The sequence below is a fragment of the Ixodes scapularis genome, unplaced genomic scaffold (assembly GCF_016920785.2).
Source record: "Ixodes scapularis isolate PalLabHiFi unplaced genomic scaffold, ASM1692078v2 PGA_scaffold44__24_contigs__length_19508400, whole genome shotgun sequence".
Classification (NCBI taxonomy): domain Eukaryota; kingdom Metazoa; phylum Arthropoda; class Arachnida; order Ixodida; family Ixodidae; genus Ixodes; species Ixodes scapularis.
This window is the reverse complement of record NW_024609873.1, coordinates 180600-205175: the sequence shown is the minus strand read 5'-3', so window position 1 is coordinate 205175 and position 24576 is coordinate 180600. Positions and strand designations below refer to the sequence as shown.

At 46.5% G+C, this 24576-nt stretch overlaps 1 protein-coding gene across 1 annotated transcript in view; it reads left to right on the top strand.

Moving 5' to 3' along the window:
• The window catches only part of LOC121837504 (zinc finger MYND domain-containing protein 11-like), a 102564-nt gene extending 79411 nt beyond the window's left edge, over positions 1-23153 (top strand). The window contains exons 5-13 of the mRNA XM_042293106.1: positions 1203-1298; positions 4478-4661; positions 5613-5868; positions 9632-9823; positions 10588-10756; positions 13091-13186; positions 14794-14937; positions 15488-15661; positions 19480-23153. Of these exons, the coding sequence (XP_042149040.1) occupies positions 1203-1298; positions 4478-4661; positions 5613-5868; positions 9632-9823; positions 10588-10756; positions 13091-13186; positions 14794-14937; positions 15488-15661; positions 19480-19602 (1434 nt within the window). The 3' untranslated portion in view covers positions 19603-23153. The remainder of the gene's footprint in view (positions 1-1202; positions 1299-4477; positions 4662-5612; positions 5869-9631; positions 9824-10587; positions 10757-13090; positions 13187-14793; positions 14938-15487; positions 15662-19479) is intronic.
• The last annotated feature ends 1423 nt before the right edge of the window (positions 23154-24576 follow it).

Here is a 24576-nt window from a genome sequence, read left to right as displayed (position 1 = left end):
GCGTCCGAACTGCCGCTAAAACGATCCCGGCTAGCCGGCAAGCCACCAAACGAGCGAAGATGGCGGCGGGACCAGCTGTGTGAATAGGCAGATAGTAATGGGTGCACCCATCGTAGTGGGTTGTAGCTAGCTCCACCAAGCCTAAAATATGCGCAACTTAGCCCTGAATCTGCTTTGGTACTGATGTAAACGCCGCTAAAAAGCAACAAGGTATTAAACATAATGTATGATATACTTATAGTAAATAAAATATGTCTCTCCGAGTAGATTACTTTAACAATTAGACTGATCACGTGGCACAAGAACTAGTTTCGTTTTAGCTTCAACTGCGTTCTAGAGAGCCGTGTAGCACCATCTCAGTTCAGTTCAGTTCAATCACAGTTGGGGCCGATAACTGTGATTGAACTCAACGACAGTTCAAAGCGCCCGTGTAACTAGGGTATTAGTCATCTGGGCTTCTATTAGTTCTTTTGCACAATGCAGATAGTTTATTTGGAGCAGAGAAAACAGCTGGAACCTACTTCCTTTCTTAATCATGGTGAGCAAAGCACATAGCCCATTATCCATTTTGGTGAGCAAAGCACATAGCCCATTATTCATTTTTATAAAGATTCTGGGCTGGTGCTGTCATGTGGATCGATACATGTTTGTGTGCTTTGTTTTATATTTTTTCCCTTCTGCCAGAGGGGTTTGGTCCTCACGGAATCACTGTGAAATAAAATAAAACAATTAATATCTTAGAAGTACATAAAACTTCCTAAAGGTAACAGTGAGAGACAAGAATCCACCTTAAGTGTAAGCTTTAAATGAATGACGTCATCTCGCTGAGAATTTTGGAACTGGCTTGCCATTATCAATTCTGCTGGCCCATTTAAACTTGTGCATTTCGTTGCGTCTACCGGCGTGATCTCCGGATGGACTCACAACCTTTGATGACAAACAGATTCATCTGATGGGTGCAGCTTCAAAAAATATTTGTTTGGTACATACAGTAAAACCTCGTTATAACAAATTTGAAGGAGCGGCCGTAATTATTTCGTTATAACCATTAGTTTGTTATAGCCAATGTCCATTTCTTCCCACTATTAGCAAGCAAGGGGAATTATGATTGCTTTGTTATATCCATTAGTTTGTTATATCCCATTTTGTTATAACGAGGTTTTACTGTACTGTCAATACGAGCAAACATTTCTGTGTTGCAGCTACTGCAGGAAAAGGATGAGTTGAAGCTGAAGGCAGAGGACCTGAACATGCTCCTTGGCTACACCTGTGTTCGACTCAAGGACAAGACATGCACGGTATGTTGGCCACATTCTCTCTTTTTGACAGGGTTAAACCCCCGAGGGATACAGTAAGCATGAGCCCAGGCCAAACAAAAAGAGGAATTGGAAAAGGCTATTCCTGGTAGACATGGCGCCTCATTGGACGAACACAATGTGATGCAGAAACATGGTACTGTAGGACATTACTATCTCGAAGGAAACTGTGTAGATATGAAATAATGTGTGTAAATATTCCATTTCTTATTTATAATCTGAAATTCCAAGTAAAAATTGAAAATATTGGCAGTTGCAAAGCTTTCCATCAGCCTGGCAAATAGCAGACAGTTATTTGCAATTAGTATTTGCAAGTTTGCATCAGTGACACAGTGATGTGATTGCTGCGCCAATTGCGCCAAACTGCGCCAAGGGGCTAACCCTGCTACATCCTGCTACATTTCGCCGAAATATGGGTAATCTGCGCCAAGCCTGCGCCAAAGGACTAATTTCGGTCGCCTTTCAAAACCGAAACTAAACTGAGTACCTTAATTGAGCATGCGTGAGCTAGGCGGCGCAAGAGACCGCCCGACAGAAAGTATACTGCATCAATTGTCCATCCGGTCTCGGATGGTTTTTCCCGCCGTTCCTCATTTCGCGCTCTCGTGGGTCTCGTCTCGCATCCTCTTGAAAATATTTTAACTATAGATGCATGCGTATATGGACGCCCCGACGCTATAGATTGCCGGGTACCAGCCATGCCGTCATGTTGTAAAACGAAACCACGTTTTTGCGCATTGGGAGTTGCTTGTGATCTGAAGCACTCGCTTCTGAAAGAAACGGCCGTGCCAAAACTCTTTTTGGTCCTTGCCTATACCAGTCACCGTGGTTATGACGTCGGGTGTTCCCGTCCACACATTGCTGCAGATATGGCGCCTTCTAAAATGAAACGTAAGGACCGCTGCAGGGTAATCAGCAATCCTGCCCTTGTTTACAATAAAACGCTACTACAAAAATCCCCCTAGCTCAAAGGCTGTTGTGTCGAAGTACTGTTTACCTAGGTTTTCTGGGTAGGATTTCTTTTGAGAGGGACCCCGGTACATGAAAAGTCTGTTGCAAAAGAAAGTTTAAGACAAGTTAGCTAAAGCAAAAAAAGGCAATGTCTGCACGCTGAACCGGCACTGCGCGCTTGTTTATCTTGAGTTCAGTTGTTGCACAAAGCGCTTCAAGAACTTTTTGACCCTGACTCGCGATGTCTTGCATTAATGCGCTCAGGTTCTTTTTTTCATTTTTTTATTGGCTTTATTGTCCTTGTTTTGTTCGCGCTTTTTAACCTTTCAAATTAGCTTGTGCCTCGCATACTGGCCTGGCAAGCATGCGCCGCTGGACTGTTTTTCTTTTCTTTTTTTATGCTGGATTGTTACATTTTGCATACAATTTTGGGGACCAGATGGCGACGGAGCGGAGTGGCAGAGTTTTGGTTTCGATCGAACAGCCGTCTCCGCTCGCATAACGAAGCGCGTGCAACTGCAAGCTGCCGAAGTTGCCCTCATGTGCATGCGAACATGATTGCACGACAGAGGTACCAGCCGGGACGCTTGCAATCCATTGCTTTACATTTGCTTGCTTCTGACGAAAATCTGCATGTTGGGGAGCAGTAAAACAATGGGAGACGTTTTGGAATTGCTCGGCAACGCCTACAGCACTGTACACTTGTGGGATGTCTCAACGTCTCTTTGGAGGCATTGAAAGTGGACATTCATTACTTGCCGAAAGCTAAGCGAGGCTTGCAGAAGCCTTGCAGAAAGTTTCGACAAGCAAAAGGAAAAGCACCCAGCAGTCGTACTGCACCCGTTTTATATGTACAGTTTCGTATTGCATTGCTGTAGTTACGTCTTTCATCAGTTGGATACTGCTTCTATTTATTATATTATATAACTAGTGAAGTTTATGCTTTCATATTTACTGCTAAGCTGGTCATATTCAAATAAATTTAATATGGCCAATTTGGTTCTTATTTATCTATAGCGGGTACATATATGTCATTTAACTGAAGCATTGCAAAATATGTTGTGTCATTGGCATTTCAGTTAACAACTTGAAAGACTCCCAGGTCGTCTAACTTGACCATAATTTGTTTATTGTTGCGAGCAAAGTGCCCTTCCTTTGTCCAGCACTTAAAACAAATATTTTTATTTTTATAAAAGAACTTTGCTCCAAAAGCCACTTTTTGCTGCTCCGAAACACTGTTTTGGCTGCTCCAAAGGCCAATCTTGCTGCTCCAATACACCGTTTTGGCTGCTCCAAAAGGTGCTCCAAAATGGCTTAGGCCAATCACATCACTGGTGACATAATATCTGCTGCATCTCAATTATAGTGCAAGGGAGAACAACAAGGGGGCAGAGAAAATTGCGTGCCATAAGCTAATGATCTGACATACCAATTGCCAATGCTCGTAATCAGTGTGCTTGACCAGGAAGTTCGTAGGGAGCATGACTTATTTGGCACATTGCCTAGTGTAGACTTCCGGTCAGCAAAATACCTAGTGTTTCTGGCTAAACATTTTTGAGTCGAATGTCAAAAAATCGTCACGTTGCTGGTGCCAAATGCTGTAATTAATGCACTTCTCCTTATCCTTTGAGGAACTTATCCTAAGGTCATGTCAGCTACGGTTAGTTTTAAGTTCCCCAAACTTTATATGCATGGAGATGGGGCCCACTCCTCTGTTTTCATACCACAGTGGGCCTCAAATGTTAGGGCAAGACGAACGCTTTCTATAGTCTGTTACAACCTAAGAACAAAGGGCGAGGGTAAGACGGGCCGGGGAGGAGGAAGCAGACGGAACGCTGAAGAGAGAAGGACGTTTCCCCCTCTCTTCTCCATCGTTCTATCTGCTTCCTCCTCCCCGGCCAGTCTTACCCTCGCCCTTTCTTCTTAGGTTGCAACGGACTATAGATGACAAGAACGTAGTGCTGGATTTGTTATATCCAACGGGCACATTGGACTCGAGTGCCGGACCAGCTTTTGGTTACCGATCGAACAAGAGACCCAGCCAAACACCGATACAGCGCTCGTTTCCAATTTTCATTCTACGCTGGCCTCTGATAAGGAATATATGTAGAGGATTTAGCACCATAGCCTTGTTGTCTGGGAGATGATGGTGCAACACACATTCTGGACATGGTAAGTAAAGACAAAATGGGGCCCGCCTGGCATTGCAGACGAAGGAGCTGCACCGCCTGCTTTCGACGGAAGCAGACACTTGGAAGCAGAACCAGCTCATCTACCAGAAAATGGACCTGGTCACCATGGAGGAGAAGACACGCAACGGCGACTACACGGGGCTCGAGGAATTCCGGGCGGACGCCCAGACCATCGTTCACAACGTCGTCATTTTTTACGGCAGTGAGTGCCACTTTCCCCACTTTGTCCCTTGCCGCTTTTTCCTCTGTCCACTTCGTCCTCTGCCCCTTTGTCTCTCCACTTTGTCCTGTGTTGTGCGTCGATTCATTTCTTGCTAAGGGACCAAGTTATTTCTGCAATGACAGCTGGCTGTGTTGTCATCTTTTGTGTTACAATCTTTCTGGATGCCCCAGACTTTGAAGCCGGCCCTGAAACACAGTCTGCATTAAAGAAAAACAACAAAAAACTGCAAAAACACTTAAGACTGCTAACGTGTCGGAATGAAAAAGCATTTGTATACGTAGCATATTATTCCTAGAAGCTGCACGCCACGCTGAGCTTGGCCATACATACTCTCTATAATCTGCCCGGCCAGTCTCTGCGGCCGGCCGCTCCCTCATGCCGGCAATCTGGCCGCTGCCCCAGAGGGCTTCTCTGTGGGGTGGCATTTCTTGGAACTATGCCGTGTGCCAGCCAATGGGTGGATGCTACAGAATACAGGCTTCGCTCCATGGGACGGGAATTTGGGTGCCGTTTGGCACGGCTTCAAAATCTGATAACACTGGTTCTCTCCATGGGACAGTTAATGCTTTCGCATTCAAACCTGTTAGAAATAAAACGATCCCCTTGCATAATATTACAGTGCAACCCACTTTTAATGATACTGAGAAAACCCAAAATTTCAATCATTATCACCGATTATCGTTGCATCTGGACTAGAAACTGATTATTTCCAGTCTAGAAACTCTAGAAACTGATTGTTATAAGCGGTACATCGTTATATGTTGTATCGTTATAAGTGGATTGCACTGTATTCTGGATGGTTGAGTGTGTTAATCTCTAAATTATGACAATGAAAGAGGGAGATACTTTGAGTAGGACAGGCGTCCTCTCGAATGCGGTCCTGAGGAGTGACCAGCGCCCCCCCCCCCCCCCCCCCCCCCGTCTTCGCAGTTCACAGTTGCATGGCCGACATGGCCCGGCAGATGCTGCGGGACTGCAGCTACGACCTGGGCGAGATCCGCCAGTGCAGCGCCTGCTACCGCATGTCCAATGAGAAGCGGGACAAGTTCTGGTTCTGTCAGCCATGCGACCCGCCACACGACCTGGTCTTCGCCAAGCAGAAGGGCTTCCCCTACTGGCCGGCCAAGGTCATCCGCATCGACGACCACTGCTACGACGTCCGCTTCTTCGGCGGCTACCACCAGAGGTGACTCCCGGCCTCCCTTGCCCGTCCTAGAGCCACTGGATAAGCTGCGCTTAGGAGTAGTGATACTCAAACCCCCTTGGCTTAACCCTTTGACGGTCATTGTCATGCATTTGCAAGTTCCCGCCGGAATGTAAAACTGCGCGCACCACTGGGGTGCTGCTGTTCGTTATGTCTTTGGCAAACTATAAACATTGTATTTGTGCCATGTTTCACCTTTCTGGGGTTTTTTATAATTCCAAAATTAGACGTTTCCTGCACATGATATGTGTGAGACTGGCTGCTCTTGCAGTGGCAATTGGTTTGCCGGCTCTTCCGATTCAAAATTATAACGCTTCTTAGAATCAAATTGAGAGGATAAGAGCTCATCCTAAGATGGAGGTGCTCTGTAAAGTACCTCCAGTTTGGAGTCCGAGATAGCCGGGACATCGCAGAAGTGGACGCGGCAAAATGAAACCAAAGGGAAGAAAGGCGACGACTGTTTGCCCTCAGTATTTGCATTCAATGCATCTAAACCCGTACAACTTGCAAGCACTGTATGTGTTCCCATTAGACGGTTGAAAAAAAACAACAAAAAACCTGCTCATCAACTATTGCTATCCCTTTAGAAACTGAACAAGGCCGCTAGGTACATCTTTATGAAAAAAAAAAAAAAAAAAAAAAGCAAACTCGGAAAGGGTTAAAATTATTGTTGCCAGATATCCGAGGTTTTATCTGAAATTGCAGGAAACACGTTTTCTTTCCTCTAGAAACATTAAAATAATCTCCAACGGGGGAAGATGACAAGATGATCCCGCTTGAGCTTTTTGACACCATACCCCTAGCTCAGAAAGTTGCATTTTCAACTCGATTGCGAGTCAAGCTCGTTCTGCACTAGGCACCAAAATGGCGGCACCCGTAAGACAACAGGATATATTGCTGAGGCTGTAAGCGTAGCTTGTTCAGTGGGTCTATAGCCCATCCGTGCCTGCCATGCCCGTGGGAGCGTGGGGTGCAACTATGATATCCGGAACGTCCCTCCGACAGGTGTGTTTGCCACATTCTCATTTCCGTGTGGTTTCTCGATTTTTGTGCAATGATGCCATTGCATCAGGCTTTTGCTTGCCATGATCCTAGCAAGAGGTGGGGGCTGAAGACACTTGTTTTGCTGTAGGTCGATCTCCAGTGTGGCGATCATAGAAACTGCAGCAGCCGTGCATTAGGGCGTCGCAAAGACAGGGACACTTGCCTTCGCTTGTCCTTTTTATCACAGAATTTGTTTTATGAGCCAATCTTTGTGGAAATCCATAATGTTTGGGTGTAATGCGTGGCTGTGATGAAAAACTGACACCGAAAAGGGCTACTCCCATACGAAATCATACGAAAGAATTAAGTCCCCGGCAGGATTTGAACACGCTACCTTGAGATTTTGAGTCAAGCGCTTACCAACTGATCTAACCAATGCAGTAATTTGTCTCGCACGCAAAAGCGAACTCATTAACGTGGCGCGTGAATGCGTGAGCATGCGGTCACTTTCTTTGAGGCCTTCTGTGTCGTGCTGCGGTATCTCACGGCATGTGTCAGAAATGGGAGCGAATCTTTGTGCTACCTGGTGAGGCGGTAGGCGGTGCCCATTCAGATGTCCTACTCTTCTTCCATTGTGGCTGCGGCTTCTACGAAGCAGACGGCCGCAGAACGTGTGCGAGTTTATAGGGAACATGGAGAAACGGCAGCGGCAACAACAGGAGGAGCCTTCACCAGGAGCTCTGCAGACAAACGTCAATAAGTGGAAGGACTATTACACAATCTGTGCTTACCGGACTTTGTCAGCATGATCGAGCTTGTATTAGGGCGCAGCTCTTAGGCACCCGTTTTCAGCTTGAGTGGCATCGCCGTCGGCGTAAGCACGTGTTACATTATGGGACGCTTCCCATAATGACATCACACGTGACATCAGGAGGGTCACGAGTGACGTCACAAGATCATGACCTTCGCAGTAAAGGTCACGTGAAGGGCACAGTGGTCACGACCTTTACATGACCTTCACAAGTGACGTCAGGGAGGAGGGAAAGGTAGAAAAAGAAAGGAGGAGGAGGGGGAGAGGGAGGTGGGGGGAGCAGAGGAGGAGGACAAGCATACCTTCCTCTCTGTACCCTCCCCTCCTCGTCCCCAATAGCTGTGCTCGAATTCGGCATTACAGTGAATTGTAAACGTCTTTCATTTTTAATTTTTTGCCAAATCTTCTTCGAGCAACCACCAGAGTCGTGACATTGGACAGCACGACACGCCGATTCCCATGATGTAACCTGCTGCCACTTTGCAACCAGTTAAGAAGGATGAGCGGCACAGCACGCTAAACATGTCACTTGAAGACGCGTTCCAGGCACTGTAGCAGAGCTCTTCTTGAAGCAGCGGCAATTAATAGTGCTTATAATAGGTGCATCGAGGGGCTTGTAAAAGGTGCCAACTCGTTTCACAAAGTAGTTGGTGCTTTTGTTCTTGTGCCACTGCACATGTTGTGCACGTTTCACATCCGTGGGAGGCATGACCACGAGTGCTGTCTTCGTGCCGTGAGGAGACACAGCTTTCTTCATGGGCTGGTGATTGCTGCTCTTGTCACTTTTTGTATTTAAAGGGACGCTGAACCGACATCTGGATTCCACAAAGCATGGCGGCAAAAGCGTGCAAGGGGATGCTACAAACACCAAAACATCACTTGTACAGCGATATCTCGAACGGATGACCAGAACGGATTTTTCAAGAAAAGGAGGCGCATTTGACAGATGTGTTTACGTCTTGTTTTTCTGAGAAAGAGAGGGAACGGCCTCACGTCTTCTCCGCCTCGCCGCTTTGAGGGGGCGAAGCGAAGAGAGGAGGAAACGAGATATCTTGACGTCACGCGCGTCGTCGGTCTCGTTCAATCTCAACCTCTTTTTCCAAAAATACGGCCGTGCATTCGAGATATCGCCTTACGAGTTGTGTTGTAGGGATTGTAGCGTCCCCGCCTACATCTCCTGCATTGTTCTTTTCAAATCCAAATTTTGGCTCACCATGCTTTTAAATTCATTGCTTAATGCAGAAGAGAGAAATTATCTCCATGCTCTTTGTCTTGTCTTTGCAATAGTACTGCAAGAGATAAACAGGAAAATATATCTTTAGAAGGTCTGGACAAGACTTTTAGAGCCAGTTCCCTGAAAACTAGGTCTGAAAGTAGTTAGTCGAGGAACTCTGCAAAAATAGGTTGCAACAGAACTTGATTATAGCTGCCTATTTCTTTGGAATGTTTTAACCAAATCAAGAGTAACCCAGCTTGAGGCTTTAAAAACTGACTCTATGAATTTCGGAAAATTTGGCACTGCGTTACGCCAGCTTTACTCCGATTCTCGAAATTTCGTTTTGACTGCTTCGACCCGGTGTACAAATTCACTGGGTCATTGATCTTGCTGACATAGACCTGAGCACAAGCCGGTGCCAAAATGTAGTGCCCACGTAAAACAAAAGTCAGGTTTGCTGTACGAATATTCAGACAGCGGAAGTTAGTTTGTCCCAAAGGCGTCTGATGTTGCCGCTGTAGACGCGCAGCCTGACCTTGGGTCCTTAAGTGCACTATGCAAGAATACACAGGTGTATGCCAGTGCTTTGTACATCCTGATAATAGGCAGTGGGACCGAATCCAAGGTCCCGAAGTTCTGCAGCTCGAGCTTTTGCTTCACGCGCTCCAAGCCTCAGAACGTTAACCCGTTTTTGTACTCATTTTGCTTTGCATCCGCTCGAATTGTGCGTGCAGAGCCCTAGTAGACCGGTCCAACATCAAGCCCATCGGCACGAGCCTGAAGCAGATTGCGGCAAAGCGCACCACGGCACTTAACAAGGCTCTGGAGGAGTTGAAGAGGCACCAGCAACTGCTCGAGCACCGGTCCAGGGGCACCTCCGGAGACTGCAGCTCCCCTGCGAGACACTCGCCGGTCAAGGCCAAACGGTTGGTGATCTAAATCTTTGCAGTTGGGACACGTAAACTATCGTGTCGTAGCGATAAAAGATATACAATATCAACAGCCTGCTTCGATGCCGTATCGAGCTCTTGCTTAGAGGCAGCATGCTGGAGCTAGCACTGGCGAACATTCAGGTTTGCGTGTTCCCATTATGTCTCTCGGCAAAAGTCGTATGCTTGATCGGTGTTCGCCATGGAGGCTGGCGGACAGATTGGTGTTTTAGTGGAACTGACTGCGTTACGAAAGCTTGTGACCGCCAGAGCACACTGTTGCCACCTATCAGATAGCACCGGAAACTCTTCACTCCTTCGTATAACTAGACCGATGACCACTAGAGAATAACTGAAGTAAGGTTTTGCACTGTTTGTCAGACCAATAGTATATGCACTATATTTGTGAGTACAGGACACTCAACATTCTAAAAATTGTTGTCAGAAATATTTCAGAATTGTTTGTTAGAATTAATATTTAATACATGCACAATCTGCGAGTACAGCACGCTGAACACTGTCAGAATTTTTGTCCGTGGGGAAAGAATAATGGGAGGAATAATCGGGAAATATGTGCAGATCGGACCCTGTTCCGGGGCTATGTGATAGATGGAGGCAGCGTGTTCTCTTGCCGTGGCGGTTCCAACACAGTTGATCACAGTCAAACGCAAATCTGTGAACCAGTCTTTATGAGGTTCAACTGTACTGAGGATGTCGCCTTTACGGAGCTGTGCCTTTGCGCCTTCCGTCGTTCGTCGCAGGGGCCGAGGGCGGCCTCGGCGCGTCGTGGTCCCGCAGCCGAGCTCTTCCTCGTCGTCTTCGGAGGACGACCATGAGGAGGAGGAGGAAGAGGAGGGGGAGGGGGAGGAAGTGTCCGAGGATGAAGAAACACCTTCGTCATCCTCACTTGCCAAGATGGCACGCCTGAAGGTGTGCCTATGGTTCTTTTGTTCGTTGGACACAGTTGGCCGGGTTCTCTTGCCAGCTGGCCGTAACCATTAAAGTAATATGTTTTGTATTTCTTCATAAAACATACCACAAAACATCATTTCGAAGTGGCAATTTGCACAAAAATTAAAGGAAGCATAAGCTTGGCCCCAAGATGTTGCTTGTTGCACTTGCTACCTATTCCTGACCATCTGATGCAACCATTCGGCAGTTCTTCACTGTGTGGTGTTGCTGGAAACATCCAGGAAAGTAGAGAGCAGCGAATTACTGCTGGAGGCCAAATGGATGCTTTCATCAATTTGGATGCGAATCACCAATCTTAAATAAAGTTTCAGACTCCTCAGAGAGGCTGCACAGGTCATCGTTGGAAGTAGTAGGGCGCTCAGCACTTAAGAACAAGTTTTTGTACTTCTTTATCAGCTAAAGCAGACCTCTGTGCTGAGGCCATGTCACATTTGCTCTTGCAGATGTCAGACATTCCTAGGAGAGTAGCACGCCTCTCCCGGTGAAAATTTGAAACAAACAACGAAATAACCTGAAGGGGTGGAGCAATAACGGTAGCATGGCCTACTGCTGGAGAGCACAAAAGAGCTTCAAAACCGAAACACAAGCCAACCTCGTGGGCATGCTTTCTGGTCCTAAACAGACGGCACGAGTGACGCTTGTGATTAGTGGCTGAGGGGTGAAGGCAAGGCAAAGGGTGGTCCACGCTGTTGATGTGCAGAACAGGAGAGACTTGTGGTGCAAGCTTTAAACTCCATGGGCTTCCGCCCACGCAGATTTGACCCAGTGTCCGTACCCTTTCCCGTGTGGTGCATCAAACTAAATTGGGGTTTCATTTCTTCGTCGTACTCTGCGACGGCTTGACCTTGCAGTTGGGAGTTGACGCTGATCGCCAAAGTTAGTGCAGACACAACATTGCCACTTCTTTCTATTTCAGTTTGAAAAAGGGTATTGGCTGGTAACAGTTAGCTTTACCGCTTAGATTAATGTCTTAAATGTGCACTTTCACCACACTATTACTTTTAATACAACCTTTAATTTTAAGAAAAACAATTATAAAACGGCAATTGCTCATTTGCGATAACAGTGTTGTGCTATGTACACCTGGGGTGCTCTGTACACCTGGGTATATCGTTCAGTATTGCCACTGTCCCCAATACAAAAATAGTCTATTTTTAAATTTTTTTTTGCAAAGTCAAGTGTGTGGTTTATTACACTGGTGCGGTACTGCGAGAAAAAGAATGTTAATACCCGAATACTTGTGCTTACAGGTTGCAAATAATGTAGGTTTTTGTCCAACACCATCCCATATATGCTCATATAACAGTTGCTCCTAAGAATTTAAGGAGGGCCTTCTAATGTTTGTGGTTTTGAATGAAACAACAACAAAAAAAAAAAAGTCTACACCTGCAACTTTTTTGAAGCCAAATTAAAAAAAGGAAACAGTAGGCCATTCATGCCTAGAAATGGCGTAATCCTCTGCTAGAAAATTCTTTTTATTTTTTTGCAGGATAGTTTTCGTGTGCCTGGTATTTGCCACCTCGTTTAATAATGCACTTGGTGAATTACCTACATTGCCTGGCTTAAGTTTTTGTTATGGCACAGATTAATTGTGCCTTAGCATCTTGGCTGGAGGGGAGCGTTAATGTTACCGTGCGGAGATGAAGCTTTTCCCCGCAAAATGAATATGAAAATTAAGAATTGAGTGAAAATATTAGAATATCTTAGAACATAGATGTGTTACATTTAATGTGAATTGAGCGTGGTCACTGAAATAAATCAAAGCTTGAATATTTCTTTCAGAAAGTATACCACGCAAAAAAAAATACAGCTTGATTGCGGGCAAAATAAGGAAAAGCCCCCGATAAGGCGAGTTGGGTAAAACATAACGTAACGGGGAAAGCTGAGATGTGTGCCATGTCAGCCGATGCAACACAGTGAAGTGTGGCACGCGTTGAAGCTTGATACACATGCTCCGGTGCAAAGCAGTAAAACTTTACACTAGTGTGCTGGGGCGAGGCGGTCAAGCTTGTTGCAAGACATTGGAGAATTCTGAAGACATTATATCTAACTTTTAAATATTCGAAATCATGAAAACCTGGAGCAGCAAAAAGTGTGCTACGAATCGAATCCTTCCCAAAATATTCGGGGTTTCAAATATTCGCACATCTCCATAGTTCCTTTTGGGCGTCGGATGCTCTCGCCATGGGAATCCAAAGCAAAATGGCAAGCGTGGTTGACCGCTCCACATTACTTTGTTGTAATGTCCACACGAAAACTCCCTGGAGGGTGAAACGTACCGCTTTGGCGCAGGACGAATCTTCGTCGGAAGACCACAACGTCGTGTCCTCGTCCTGCCAGGAATCTCCCAGCTGCAGAGTGTCCACGTCGACGCAGACGCACAAGAAGGTCTGGCCATTCTTTCTCTGCAGGAAACTCGCAAACTGTGCTTCACATAGCTCGAGTTCTTTCACAGTCTCCCAAAGACTAGATCACGAGGGTTATAAATGCGTAGCATTTACGGGGTAAGCTCTTCTTGCTTTTGTTGTTGAGCGTAGGGTGTAGCCTCGAGTGTGCAGCGCTAAGCACAAAGTCACCTGTTGCATGTGAAGTATGCAAGTTGCGATTGTTTTTGAGGCGGAGACTTTCCTGAGTGCGCTTGGCGGCAGCAAAGCGGATTACGAAGGCTCTCGCTTGCGGACTTTTTGTTAGGCTTCGTTGTACCCAGAATGGTGGGCACAGCAAGATGAAGAGGGAGGAGCAGGGATGCAACTGCAAAATGAGAGCGCCGTGTCAAGCAGCAACAGGAAGCCAGCCGCCATTACACGGCAGCCGACCGGCAGTTCGAGTGCCAGCTCACACAAAATTTGTTTGGTGCAATGTGTAATGTGCGCGACTAGCCGGTTTCAGACGGATGCAAGCAAAGGCAATGCTATGCATTTAAATCACCTGTGGGAAATTGTAAAGAGACAGCTAGTTTTTCGTCACAGATAGCTTTATTTGGGAGCAATTGAGGTGGCCATTAAAAATAACCATTAGGTCTAATTGGCTTTTTTTTTATCTGGAACCAATGGAGATAAACTAGAGCCACTAAGTAAGGTACGCCTCCGAGTAACGACAGTTTGGCCCTCTTGATGCTCACAATCATTGTTGCCAGTTATCCGAAGCTTCGTCTGAAATCGCGAGAAATGCTTTTACTTTCATCAGAAATGTTATAACAGTCTGTGACCCAGCAAAACAATGTTGCCTGAGCTTCATGATGTCATGCCTAAAGCTCAGAAAGTTGCATTGTTTAAATCATAACCGTTGCCAATTGCACCTGCTCTGCACTAAGCTCCAGAATCAGTACTCACAAGAAGATCAGGCGATGGAGTGTGAATAATCTAAATATAGTGTAAGTGCATAGTATTGTACAGTTTAAATATCTGTGAGTCCACACTCCCAATTGACGAAGTATATGGAAATTAAGTTCAATTGTTGTTTTTTTTAGCTGGAGTTATTTGAATGTAATACTATACACGGTTTCAGACCTTCTGAATCAAATTGTTTTTCAGCTGGAACCAATCTGCATAATTTTTTATGTATTGGAATTTTAAATGTTTGGAAATGTGTAGGGTGTCTGGAACCGAGCGGCTAGCCAACACGACGAGCTCAAAGTTTTATCAAAGGTGTATTTTAGTGGTGTGTTTATCCTTGTGAAAGTTTAAGGCGTAGCGCTATTCTCAAGAGAAATTAGAACATCCTCAACATTCTCAACGGCGGGCTTCGAAGCAGACGACCTGGTCACCCGAGAGTCGGGCTCGTGACGCAGGCGACACTATCGTCTGCAGCAGACTCGAAAGCAGACAAGCTCAAAAGCAGACGACGCCGACGTCTGCTTCCTGGTGTGCTTGCATGAATATTCCAGTCGTTAGTTTGCAGCTGAAAGGATCATTGCGAGGTGTGTCCGTGGGCTGCTCGTTCTGGGAGTGGCCTTGAGACGAGAATGAAGTTTTTGTGTGGACCGGTGTGCCCAGATGCTGGTGAGCAAGGCAGCAGGGGAAGAGGCCCGGTGCGACTGCGAGGCCAGGCACCAGCTGAGTTCCAAGGACCTCCGAGAAGAGCTGGAGGCCAAGCACGCACGTGACAGAGAGCGCCTTGCCCAAGAGATCGAAGAAAAGGTGTGTTCTGTGGAAAATCTGCTTGTCTCTTGGTTATATTCCAAAGGCGCTCTAAATGCATGGCGCTTATAGGTCTTCAGTGAAATCACTTTGTCATGTGACTACCAGAAAAGCATCTGGTTCGTGACTTTATACCATGTGATGTGATGTCAGGTCTTGTGATGTCGCAGCATCACATGATGCCACGGTGTCACCTAATCTCACATGACGTGATGTCAAGTCATGTGATACTGTGACGTCTGTTTCAAGTGATATCATGGTGTCGCAGGACATCAGTGTAACGTGGCATGATGGTGTCGTGTGACAACCATTATGCCAATAACTTCCAGTAAGCACTGTGACATCAGCACGGTGAGCCTTTCAAACACAAATCATGTCACCAGCGCGACATCACCATCGTGGCTACATCCAACGAACAGGAAAGGGCTAAAAGGTCACCCTATAAATGCCATAAATTTGATAATTGTTCTACGTAGAGATCTGTCCTGAAAGTCTGAGCTTTCCTTCCCGGAACAACTGAATGGGAGCCCTGGTGCTGGCGTGCTTACAGGTGCGCAAGCAGTGCGAGGCGGAGAAGCTGAAGGAGGTGGGCTCTGTCCTGGAGCGCATGCGGGAGGAGCTGGAGCAGCACAAGCTGCGGGACAGGGACGCCCACGAGCAGGAGCTGGCTGCGCTGGAGGAGCGCCACCGGCAGGAGATCTCCGACACCAAGAAGAAGCAGTGGGTAAGTGGGGGGAGAGGGGGAGGCAGAACGTCGTGGCAAAAGCTGAGCGTTGTGCTTGACAGGAAATCAATCGCTACATCTCTGGGAGGATATGGAAACATTTCCGTGGCTTTCCGTAACTGAACATTCTACTTGACGTGTATGCTCCGCGACAATGTTAGCTCAACAAGCCATCGCCGTCTTCTTTTCTTCTGTTGTTATTGAAACTATTACAGTGCTAGAAAATTCTCATTTAAAGGGCGACTCTGCTTCATTTTTGGTTTTGAAAAAACAATGCAGTCCTCTTCAGTATCGCCTAGGAAGACCACACGTCAAATATTACGACGCAGTTCTGTCTAAATGTTTCTTAAACGGTCCGGCAAACTTTGCAACTCGCCAAGTTGCCGAAATCGGCTGACTCGAGCGGGCGAATTCAGGCGCAATCAACAGCGCAGTCAAGGCTACAGCATGGGCAGAGCCAACATTGAGCCAAACGTCATCATCATGGCCCCCTTTTGCTTGTTTTTACTTCTCCGATCGAGCGTAGCGCATGACATCAGCAACGTTGCCTCTCGGCGCTCAGCGGTGTCCACGTGATTGGCGTACGCGCCTGCGCAGCGCACTTCTTGGGAGCAGACCAACCGCCCGCTGTGGTCCCGCCGTTACCGCCGTCTTCCGCGTCACAACCACCGTCGTCGTCTCACCGTTTGTGATTATTGCCTCTCGGAGTTTTGTCCACACTATGGACACCACGTGCGCAGAGCCGCAGACTTATGCCGCAGTTGTGCAGACGTCGTCGAATGCCGTAAACACCAAAACGTGGCGAACAGTGCGGTGCAGACGACACTCGCGCCTGCCGCACGCCCGCCCCCATCCCGCCCGTCGTTGGGTCGAGGATCACGTGACATCTCGTACCACGTGATGGCCATGTACTTGGCGGCCCGAGGCCAATGTTGCCGGACAGAGCCGAAGTTTCGGTTTCGATTTCCGCTCGTGTTTAAAATTAGATTTAAAAATATATATCCCATTTTTCGCGAAGCAAACGACGTAGTGTCTTTTACTAGGGCTTTTTAATTCCAAATCACTCATTATCCCGAAATCTTCGGAATTGAGCGGAGTTGCCCTTTAAAGGGGTTATGACACGAAAATTAAACGGATAGCTTATTCTTGAAATGGAATGCTCACAGGCTACTTAGTGTATACACCAAGTTACACGATTTTTAGAGCTATAGTAATTGCAATAATCAATTTACGAATTTTTATCACTTTCATCTGGCGACCAGGCAACACTGCCCGAGCTAGTCACGCCATGGTGTCCATAACCCACGTGACCATGAACGCTCTTTCATTCTAGGCGCCCCCATGATGGCCCGAGCTCTCCTAGCCGCGTTACGATCAAAACCGCTCAAACCCCTCTTTCGGTAACCTGGAAGCTATTCTTGATCTCGCCCCCAGCCCGTTGACCTTCCGCCCTGCATGCAACTGCGAGATATTCCCGGACGACGGTGACTACGGCGAGCCCGTCCGCAACTCGCCGTCGCTGTGGCTGGTCGCCAGCGGGTCGCAGTCAAACTGAACGGCTTCCAACATCTGTTAATAACAATCACTCTCATCGCTGCTGCGATCATTGCCGAACACCTTGACAAGGCGAGCGATGCCGTAGACGTAATCGTCATGGACCGCATGCTCGAAACGCGGAAGGTAAACGAGGAAGCTGAAGCTCGAGACGCCAAGAGAGCCAAGTCTGTGAGTGCGTGCAAGGGAACGCCGCGCTGGAGGCTGGCTACGTCACCAGCCTTCAGCTCCACCCGGCCGGCCCCTCCGAGGGATCCGCACATAAATTGATTTATCCACAAAACTGTCGCGCCATTTTCAATACAAATTTATCAGGATTATAGGAACATATAGTGGGTTTTAGCAGTATTGTTATCTCATATTTTATTTTTGGCGTGTCATAACCCCTTTAATGTGTTAGCCGAAGTGGTAAATTTTGATGCCTGCCAGTACCCTCTGAAGCAAAATGCGAAAAAGCGCCAAAGTGGTGTTTGCGCTAACGGTGTCGCGCAGTGTACAGTGCTCAGTAGGATTGTAAGAATATTTGAATCTTTGAATAGTAGTTTGGAATAATACACTACTCAATATTTGCTTCGAGATGAACTGTGATATTCATACTTTTCGAAGGGCTGATCGCGACGGGTTAGCCCCGTTGAGCGCACTTCTTACCGAGCACCTGCAGCGCTTGCTTCTGCTGGTGTTGCTTCTCTGCAGTGCACCGGTGCACGGTAAGAAGCACATTGAATGGGGCTAACCAGTCACGATCAACGCTTTGAAAAGTAGAAATATCTCAGCTCTGTGTTTAGGAGTAAGGCACACTTTTGAAGTGGGATAGTGCACATGTGCGCTCTTGGTGTGTTTAAAAATAAACGGAAGCTTTGTGAATGTTGATATCTACATTGCAGTAAAATTGTTAAAGTCAAACAGGCTATTATTCATGAGTATACGGGGTGTTTGTACAAGACTGGGGCTTGGTAAGAGGCGGGAAAATTGCACGGGCGCCTTACCGCAACGGCTAGCCTTGTACCTGCTTCATGAGCGGTAACTTTAGTGCACTACTACTCTTCTAAATTGCCCTGAAAGTCTCTCTGAAAATGAATGATTTAATGGTTTTCGATAACGCTCAGCAAGTTTCTAATTGGAACCATATGTCTATTTTCACTAAATAAAAAAAGTTAATCAACAAATTTTAATTAATTTGCCTACTTATCGCAAAGATTAGCCATCCACATAATGTCCCCCTGGGCGTACAACTCACTCACACAAACCGCATTAGTGTAGCTTTCATGGCTTTTTTTTAACAAATATGTAAAGAATAAAAAAAAAAAAGAAAACCCTGTATGTTAGGCTGAGGTGCCCTGACAACCTGTGTTATCAATTCATGATTAAAGAAAATATATTTGCAAATAGCAAGATAATTTATAAATCCCCTCGATTAGGTATATCTGGGCATCTCTATATCTAAATTTATGTCAAATTTGTTGTTTAGTTGCCATCCCAATGTAGACATTGAACTTTCGAAGGTCACAGCTGATAAATCGAGTTAGATTAAAATAAACTTAGCCTCACGAGTTCAGCTGGGTTCTCGTTCCAGCATGGTGCTGTAGTGAAAGGCTGTGGAAGCTGCCTAATATTAGGCAGAAAAACTCGAATTTGTTGCGAACTCAAAATCTACTTTTTGCAGAGGCCTAGTGCTCTGCAAACTTACCTGGAACACACGAAAGGTATCTTATCTCGTAGGAGCGCTACCCTGGTGGCAGCCGAAGACCTGCTCCATGGCATAGCGCTCAATAGAACACCGGAAGCAGAGAAAACCGCTCACTCAAGGTCCAAATCGAGACTGCAGGTATGTGCATGGGTGACTGCCAATACCATCACCGATTGAATGACTCAGCAAGTATGCATCATGCTACCACTGAGTGAGTCATCCAATAACACAGTTTTAGCAGTCACCTATACATTGTAGTGCAGAGGAGAAGTGGGATGCGCAAAAAAGGGTAGATGGCCCGGAAGATAAAATTGCCGCTTTGACCCCTCTTCAACCGCCATTTCTGCCTTGAGCAAGTGGCCTGCCCCGATCGGACTGTTTCATTGAGCGCTATCATTGTGAAGCAGTTCTCAGGCTTCTACTCAGGCTTCTCACGTGATAAGACGCAGTTCGCACATTCTGTAGAAGTTGGGCGAGCAACGTGCCTCCCGAGCTAAGTGTAGTGAGAACTGGATGATGCCTGAGCCACCTTTTCCACGAGGTTGGACAGAGGTGAGAGTGTGCTGCATTGTTGCAGTGCTACAACTGCGAGGCGGAGGCCATCTACCACTGCTGCTGGAACACGCTCTACTGCAGCGTGGAGTGCCAGCAGGTGCACTGGCACAAGGAGCACAAGCGCTCCTGCCGACGCAAGCAGTGATTCCCCCGGGCCCGGGCAGGCTCCAACTTGGGGCTACGGTGCGGACTCGGAACGGTGGCAGGGACGTTTGGGGGCATTCCACGGCGTCCACCGAGGCAGAGAGCAAAGCTCCGTGACTGGTAGAGCGTTCGCCGTCGCCGGTCGACTCGACTTCGCGGCGTTCGACCGTCCCGCGTCGCATCGAAGTGTCGTCTGTCGACGTCTATGAACGCCTTGTTTGACCACAGTGCTTGGAGCGTGTATTTGACCGGTTCGTTTACCGGGTCCACGAAAGAGGTCCCTCGATTTTCGCCCAACGACGTCGCGGAAGTGTCGTTCTGTTGTCTGCCGCGATTCTGGTGGTAATGCGGCAGCGGAGCTGTACGTGGCAGGCGCCTGTTCCGCCGTAAGTCGCTCTGCAGTCGGACAGTCGACGAAGACCAAAGTGGATACGACATGGGACGCTGCGACGACGGGGACCCTCGCATACCTTTGCCTTTTTTGCCCGCGTCTTTACAACCGACTGCCAGTATCGTGACATCCGACGGCACGACACTCCGGCTGCCGAGACGCAATTCGTCGTCACTTCGGCACCATTTTCGACGCATGGCCAGGATTGGACGGTAAACACTCCAGTCAAAGACACGTTTTAGACATTGTAACGTCGTCTCTCAGAGGCTGCAGGCACTTTGTTTTGACAATGTTACTTAGTGGGTGCCAAGGAGCAAGGCCGGCAGAAATTCTGCAACGGGCGTCGGTGTTGCGGGAAGAGGCGAAAATTGCGCGACCGAGCAATCCGCGTTGAGCCGACGAGGAGGGACATGGGTCTTGAAATGCCGAAAAATTGTCCAAACCACGGTGTCGGAGGATAAATTTCATCGCCCGTAGATGCTCCTCTTCGAAGTCGAAAGCGTGCCGTCGACAAAAGTTGTTGACCTCTTTACTACCTTTGAAGGAGTAGAGCCGTCAAACTTTTGGGTTGCCTTTGTTTGTCAGTAAACTTGGAACACAACTTAGAATTTGCTGAAATACCGCAGATATGTTTGATGTCTTATTGTTTTCATTGTGGTTGCTGGGAACGGAATCTGCACTCGAAGGACGACTATTTTTTCATCTTATAATCAAAAGCATGTCATCCAAATTTCTAGTGTGGTGGGAAGGGCTTGTTTTGAGGCATTGACTATAATCAAAAGCATGTCATCGAAATTTCTAGTGTGGTGGGAAGGGCTTGTTTTGGGGCATTGACTAACCTAAGTGGTAAAATTGAATTCCCACCCTTACCCTTTTGGGGTGAAGCATAAAAAAGCACCAATGACATGCTTGTGCTAACCGTCACGCAGCGTATTTAGTGGTTTGTTGGTATACTCTTGTGTTTCATGGTTGGTAGTGTCATATGCAATAGAGTAAAGTGATACAAACTAAGAGCTTTATGTTTCCACTTTAAGAGGTCACTAAGAGGTTTCTGAACTTGTTTCTTTAATTTTATGTCAATAATGATCTATTTGCTCCAAGCTCTCTTAAAAATTCTAAGTTACTCTTATGCAGCTTATTTTTGTATTAAAAGCACAATCATTTGTACGTTGCAGTTCGGAGGAGCATATTAAAGGGCCCTTTGTGACGCCGACAGATGCCCTTTGTCACGCTTTGGTGACAAAGGTCATCTGTCCGCGAATCGTGAGCCATGGTCTCAGGCAACGGATGAAAATTACCCCGCTTGTTCGTCGCGAGGCAGGTCGTGGCTTGCGGTTGGTTGGCTGACGGGTGCATTTTGTCATTATTCTTTGTAATCTTCTCCTCCTCCATACTGGATGTATTGATGTTTTATCACATTTTTACAAAGAAATTGGCCGCACATGACAGTAATTTTGAATGCTATAAGGCTCGTAGATCATTATCATCGAAGAAAGTGCAGCTTTAAGCATCTAATTTGGCTAGAATGCCTCTTTCTAACAAAATCAGAATTTCATGAGCCATTATTGCATCTCTCTCCCCTGTCTTGTACCTTTTCCTTCTCTTTTTCTGTTCATGCATCATAGTCTTGATTTTACGGTACAGGTAATAGTAGTAATCTACTTCCAGTGCATAAACTTTTACTCGCAGTAATTGAAAATTTATAACTTTAATTTTTACTCACCGACTCTCATCGCCTGATAATGTAAAATGACTCCAGAGGAATGTTAATATCCGTACATATGCTCTGCAGGGCAGCTCTCTATCAACAGATTCATGGTATTGCTTTTAGATACTTTATCATTTAATCGGGAAATGTCAAATGTTATTGGCTGCAACAAAGTGAACAATGAGGACCATAGCAATCGCTGGCGAATGAAGTAGCATAGGGGCACATCTGTACAAACAATGAATGAGGAGCATCCATAGTTAAGATCTCTATAGTCGCTGGCAGGCTGAGAACGGCTGGGTGTGTGCCTGGCGCTCATAAAATGCCCTAGCGTTATCGAAGGTAGGAAGCTTATGGTGGAGGTGGACCAACTGAAACTCTTCTCTGTCAGTCTCACCCTGCCGGTGGCTATAGTTTCAAGACCCTTGTCCTTCCGAGCGTGGGCTGTTGGTACGGACATTTTTTTTGGTGGAAACATAGATGCGAGCATCGGACATCCTGTTAGGTGGGCCGCACAAATTTTTTTAGCGGTCCGACATGATGGAGCGTTTTTTTCGAGGTTCACGCGAAACAAGTGCATCATGGAGCTGTGGTCCTACGTGAGAATTCGGGATTTTGTGGGGATTACCCGAGGAACGCAACCCCGCGTACCCAGTTGCGGGTCACCACGACACACCCGGCCATGAGTGGACGCCTGCCTTCCTCGCGCATCTCTCATTGTGTACATAGTTGCAGGCGAGCAAAGTGCTTTGTCATTCATCCCGCTGTCCCCCTGTGGTGGTGCACACTTGTGAATAGGACACTCTCCTCTCCCTCATGCTACCTTGGAAAGAAGCATTTGCTCGTTTGTGCATCTTTGAACATAACGCACCTCATTTTTCTGGAATACGGGAATCCATTTTTTCTTTTGTCTTAGGGTGTTGCTGTAAGGACCTCATTGTAGTAGCTGTGTTGCGCATCTTCCCAGAGAGGCGGGCAGCCCCGTGTTTTTTTCAAGGACGGACTGCCCTAGTCATTCATTCCGTCTTTTTGATTGTTACGTTTTTGCCTCTGCGACGAGGGGGCTCTTTCTTCCTCGCTGCATGCACAGGTTGACTTTCCTCTCGCCCTGGCTCAGTGTGTGTTTTGTGCGCCTACGTAGGCAGTGCTGTAAAAGAGCTGCTACCAAGCTGAATATGTCTTACGAGAGAGTAGAAGCTTCTTCAGTTTGTACTGATTTGCGGGAGTTTTGAATGAAAACGTTTTATAAAATAAGCTGAACGAGGTGACGTCCCTCTTTTTTTTGCCAGCGAATGAAGATCCACGGAATCACATGAGATGTGGCGATTTTCTGTGGTTCCATGAACCCTCACGAAGCAAGCAACATTGGAGATCAATGGGCTTGCAATCCAGATGTGCTCTTGAACATAGTTTGTCAAGAAGGTTTTAATAATAAATGCGTTAGAATGAAAAATCCTGAGCCATTCCACTTTGTGAAGGTAGATGACCAGCGAAGCTGTTTTATCACACGACACAGACGTGACAGAATGTTGAACAAAGGTACAAACACATTTATTGTCTTGATCGGTGGTCATCGTGACGAAAGGTACGCACACATTTATTGTTGTCTTGATCGGTGGGTCATCATTTGTATGGTACCTGCATGCGTCTTTGTGATGTGTTCTGCGCCCCGCGACATTCGTTGTCTGGTTTCCCGCATGCGCTTGGCGTACTGTGAACGGTCTTCATTGGTGGTATTTGCCGCCTGCCGCCGCCGCTGATATTCTTGTTGCCGTTACCGCCGTTGTTCTTCGTAGGCGCGTTGCTTTCAGTCTTGGGTAAGTTACTTTTAAAAAATAATTCTTTACAGTCAGTTACTTTAAAAAAAAGTTGCGAAGTTACCGTTATAGTTACTGCAACAAAAGAGTAACTCATTACACTTCTAAGAAGTTATGAGATATGCTTTTTACTTTATATTGTAACTTAGCAGCAGTTGCTTCTTTAAATTAGTGTCTGAACGTTCGATGGCAAACACGTCCCTGCCCTTGCTGGACAGGCGCTCAACTAGCACGCTGGATGGAATTGCTGTGTTGTGTTGCAAGAACAGGTTTTTGATAGCCGGGTAGGCGTTGAGGCAACAGAGTGACGTTTCCTCCAAAGTTTCATTTCTCCACCCTTGCGCCTCACTGGTAGACAAGGTTGGGGTGCAGTTAAAAAAAAAAAAGAATCGTCGTCATGTCGATTGGCTTTTTTGTCAATGTTTCTTCTTTGCTGGCAGCAGCATCCTCTCTTTGACATTCGTCACCTAACGTCTGGAGTACGAAATCACGTTTGTCGTTGTCATCTGTCCATGACAACCTAAATTTGGGGCGTACTACGGCAACCGCTAGTCTATGCCATAGGACACCACGCCGGAGTAGTGGCGCAAATCAAATTACGAAACTTGCGCAATGCGGAGTGGTGGCGCTAATCAAAATATAAAAAATGCACAGTGCCCCCCGCGTGTATTGTTTCTCGGTTGATTCACTTGATTAAAAAGTGTTAGCGAAGAAAAAGGAGGCCGCAATTTAGATAGTGCTTCAAGATATACTAAGATGTAAGTGTTCAGTCACAAAGTACAAGCTCGTGCATACAGATAACTAGATTTTTTTTTCATCAAATCTACGCGTGCCTATATTTGATTCGTGACTCGCGAGAAAGAACGTATTCACAAGTTTCTGCAAGGCCAGCTTGACACTCGAAATGTCGGAACAGACAATTTGGAAAGTGCAAGGAATAGCTAGATTGCACTCGTTCAATGACATATTATTCATAAAAACGGGAAGTAAACAAAAGTAACGTCATTCCTTTCATTGTTACCTCAGAAAAAATAATAGAACTAGAGTTAAATTTTTAAA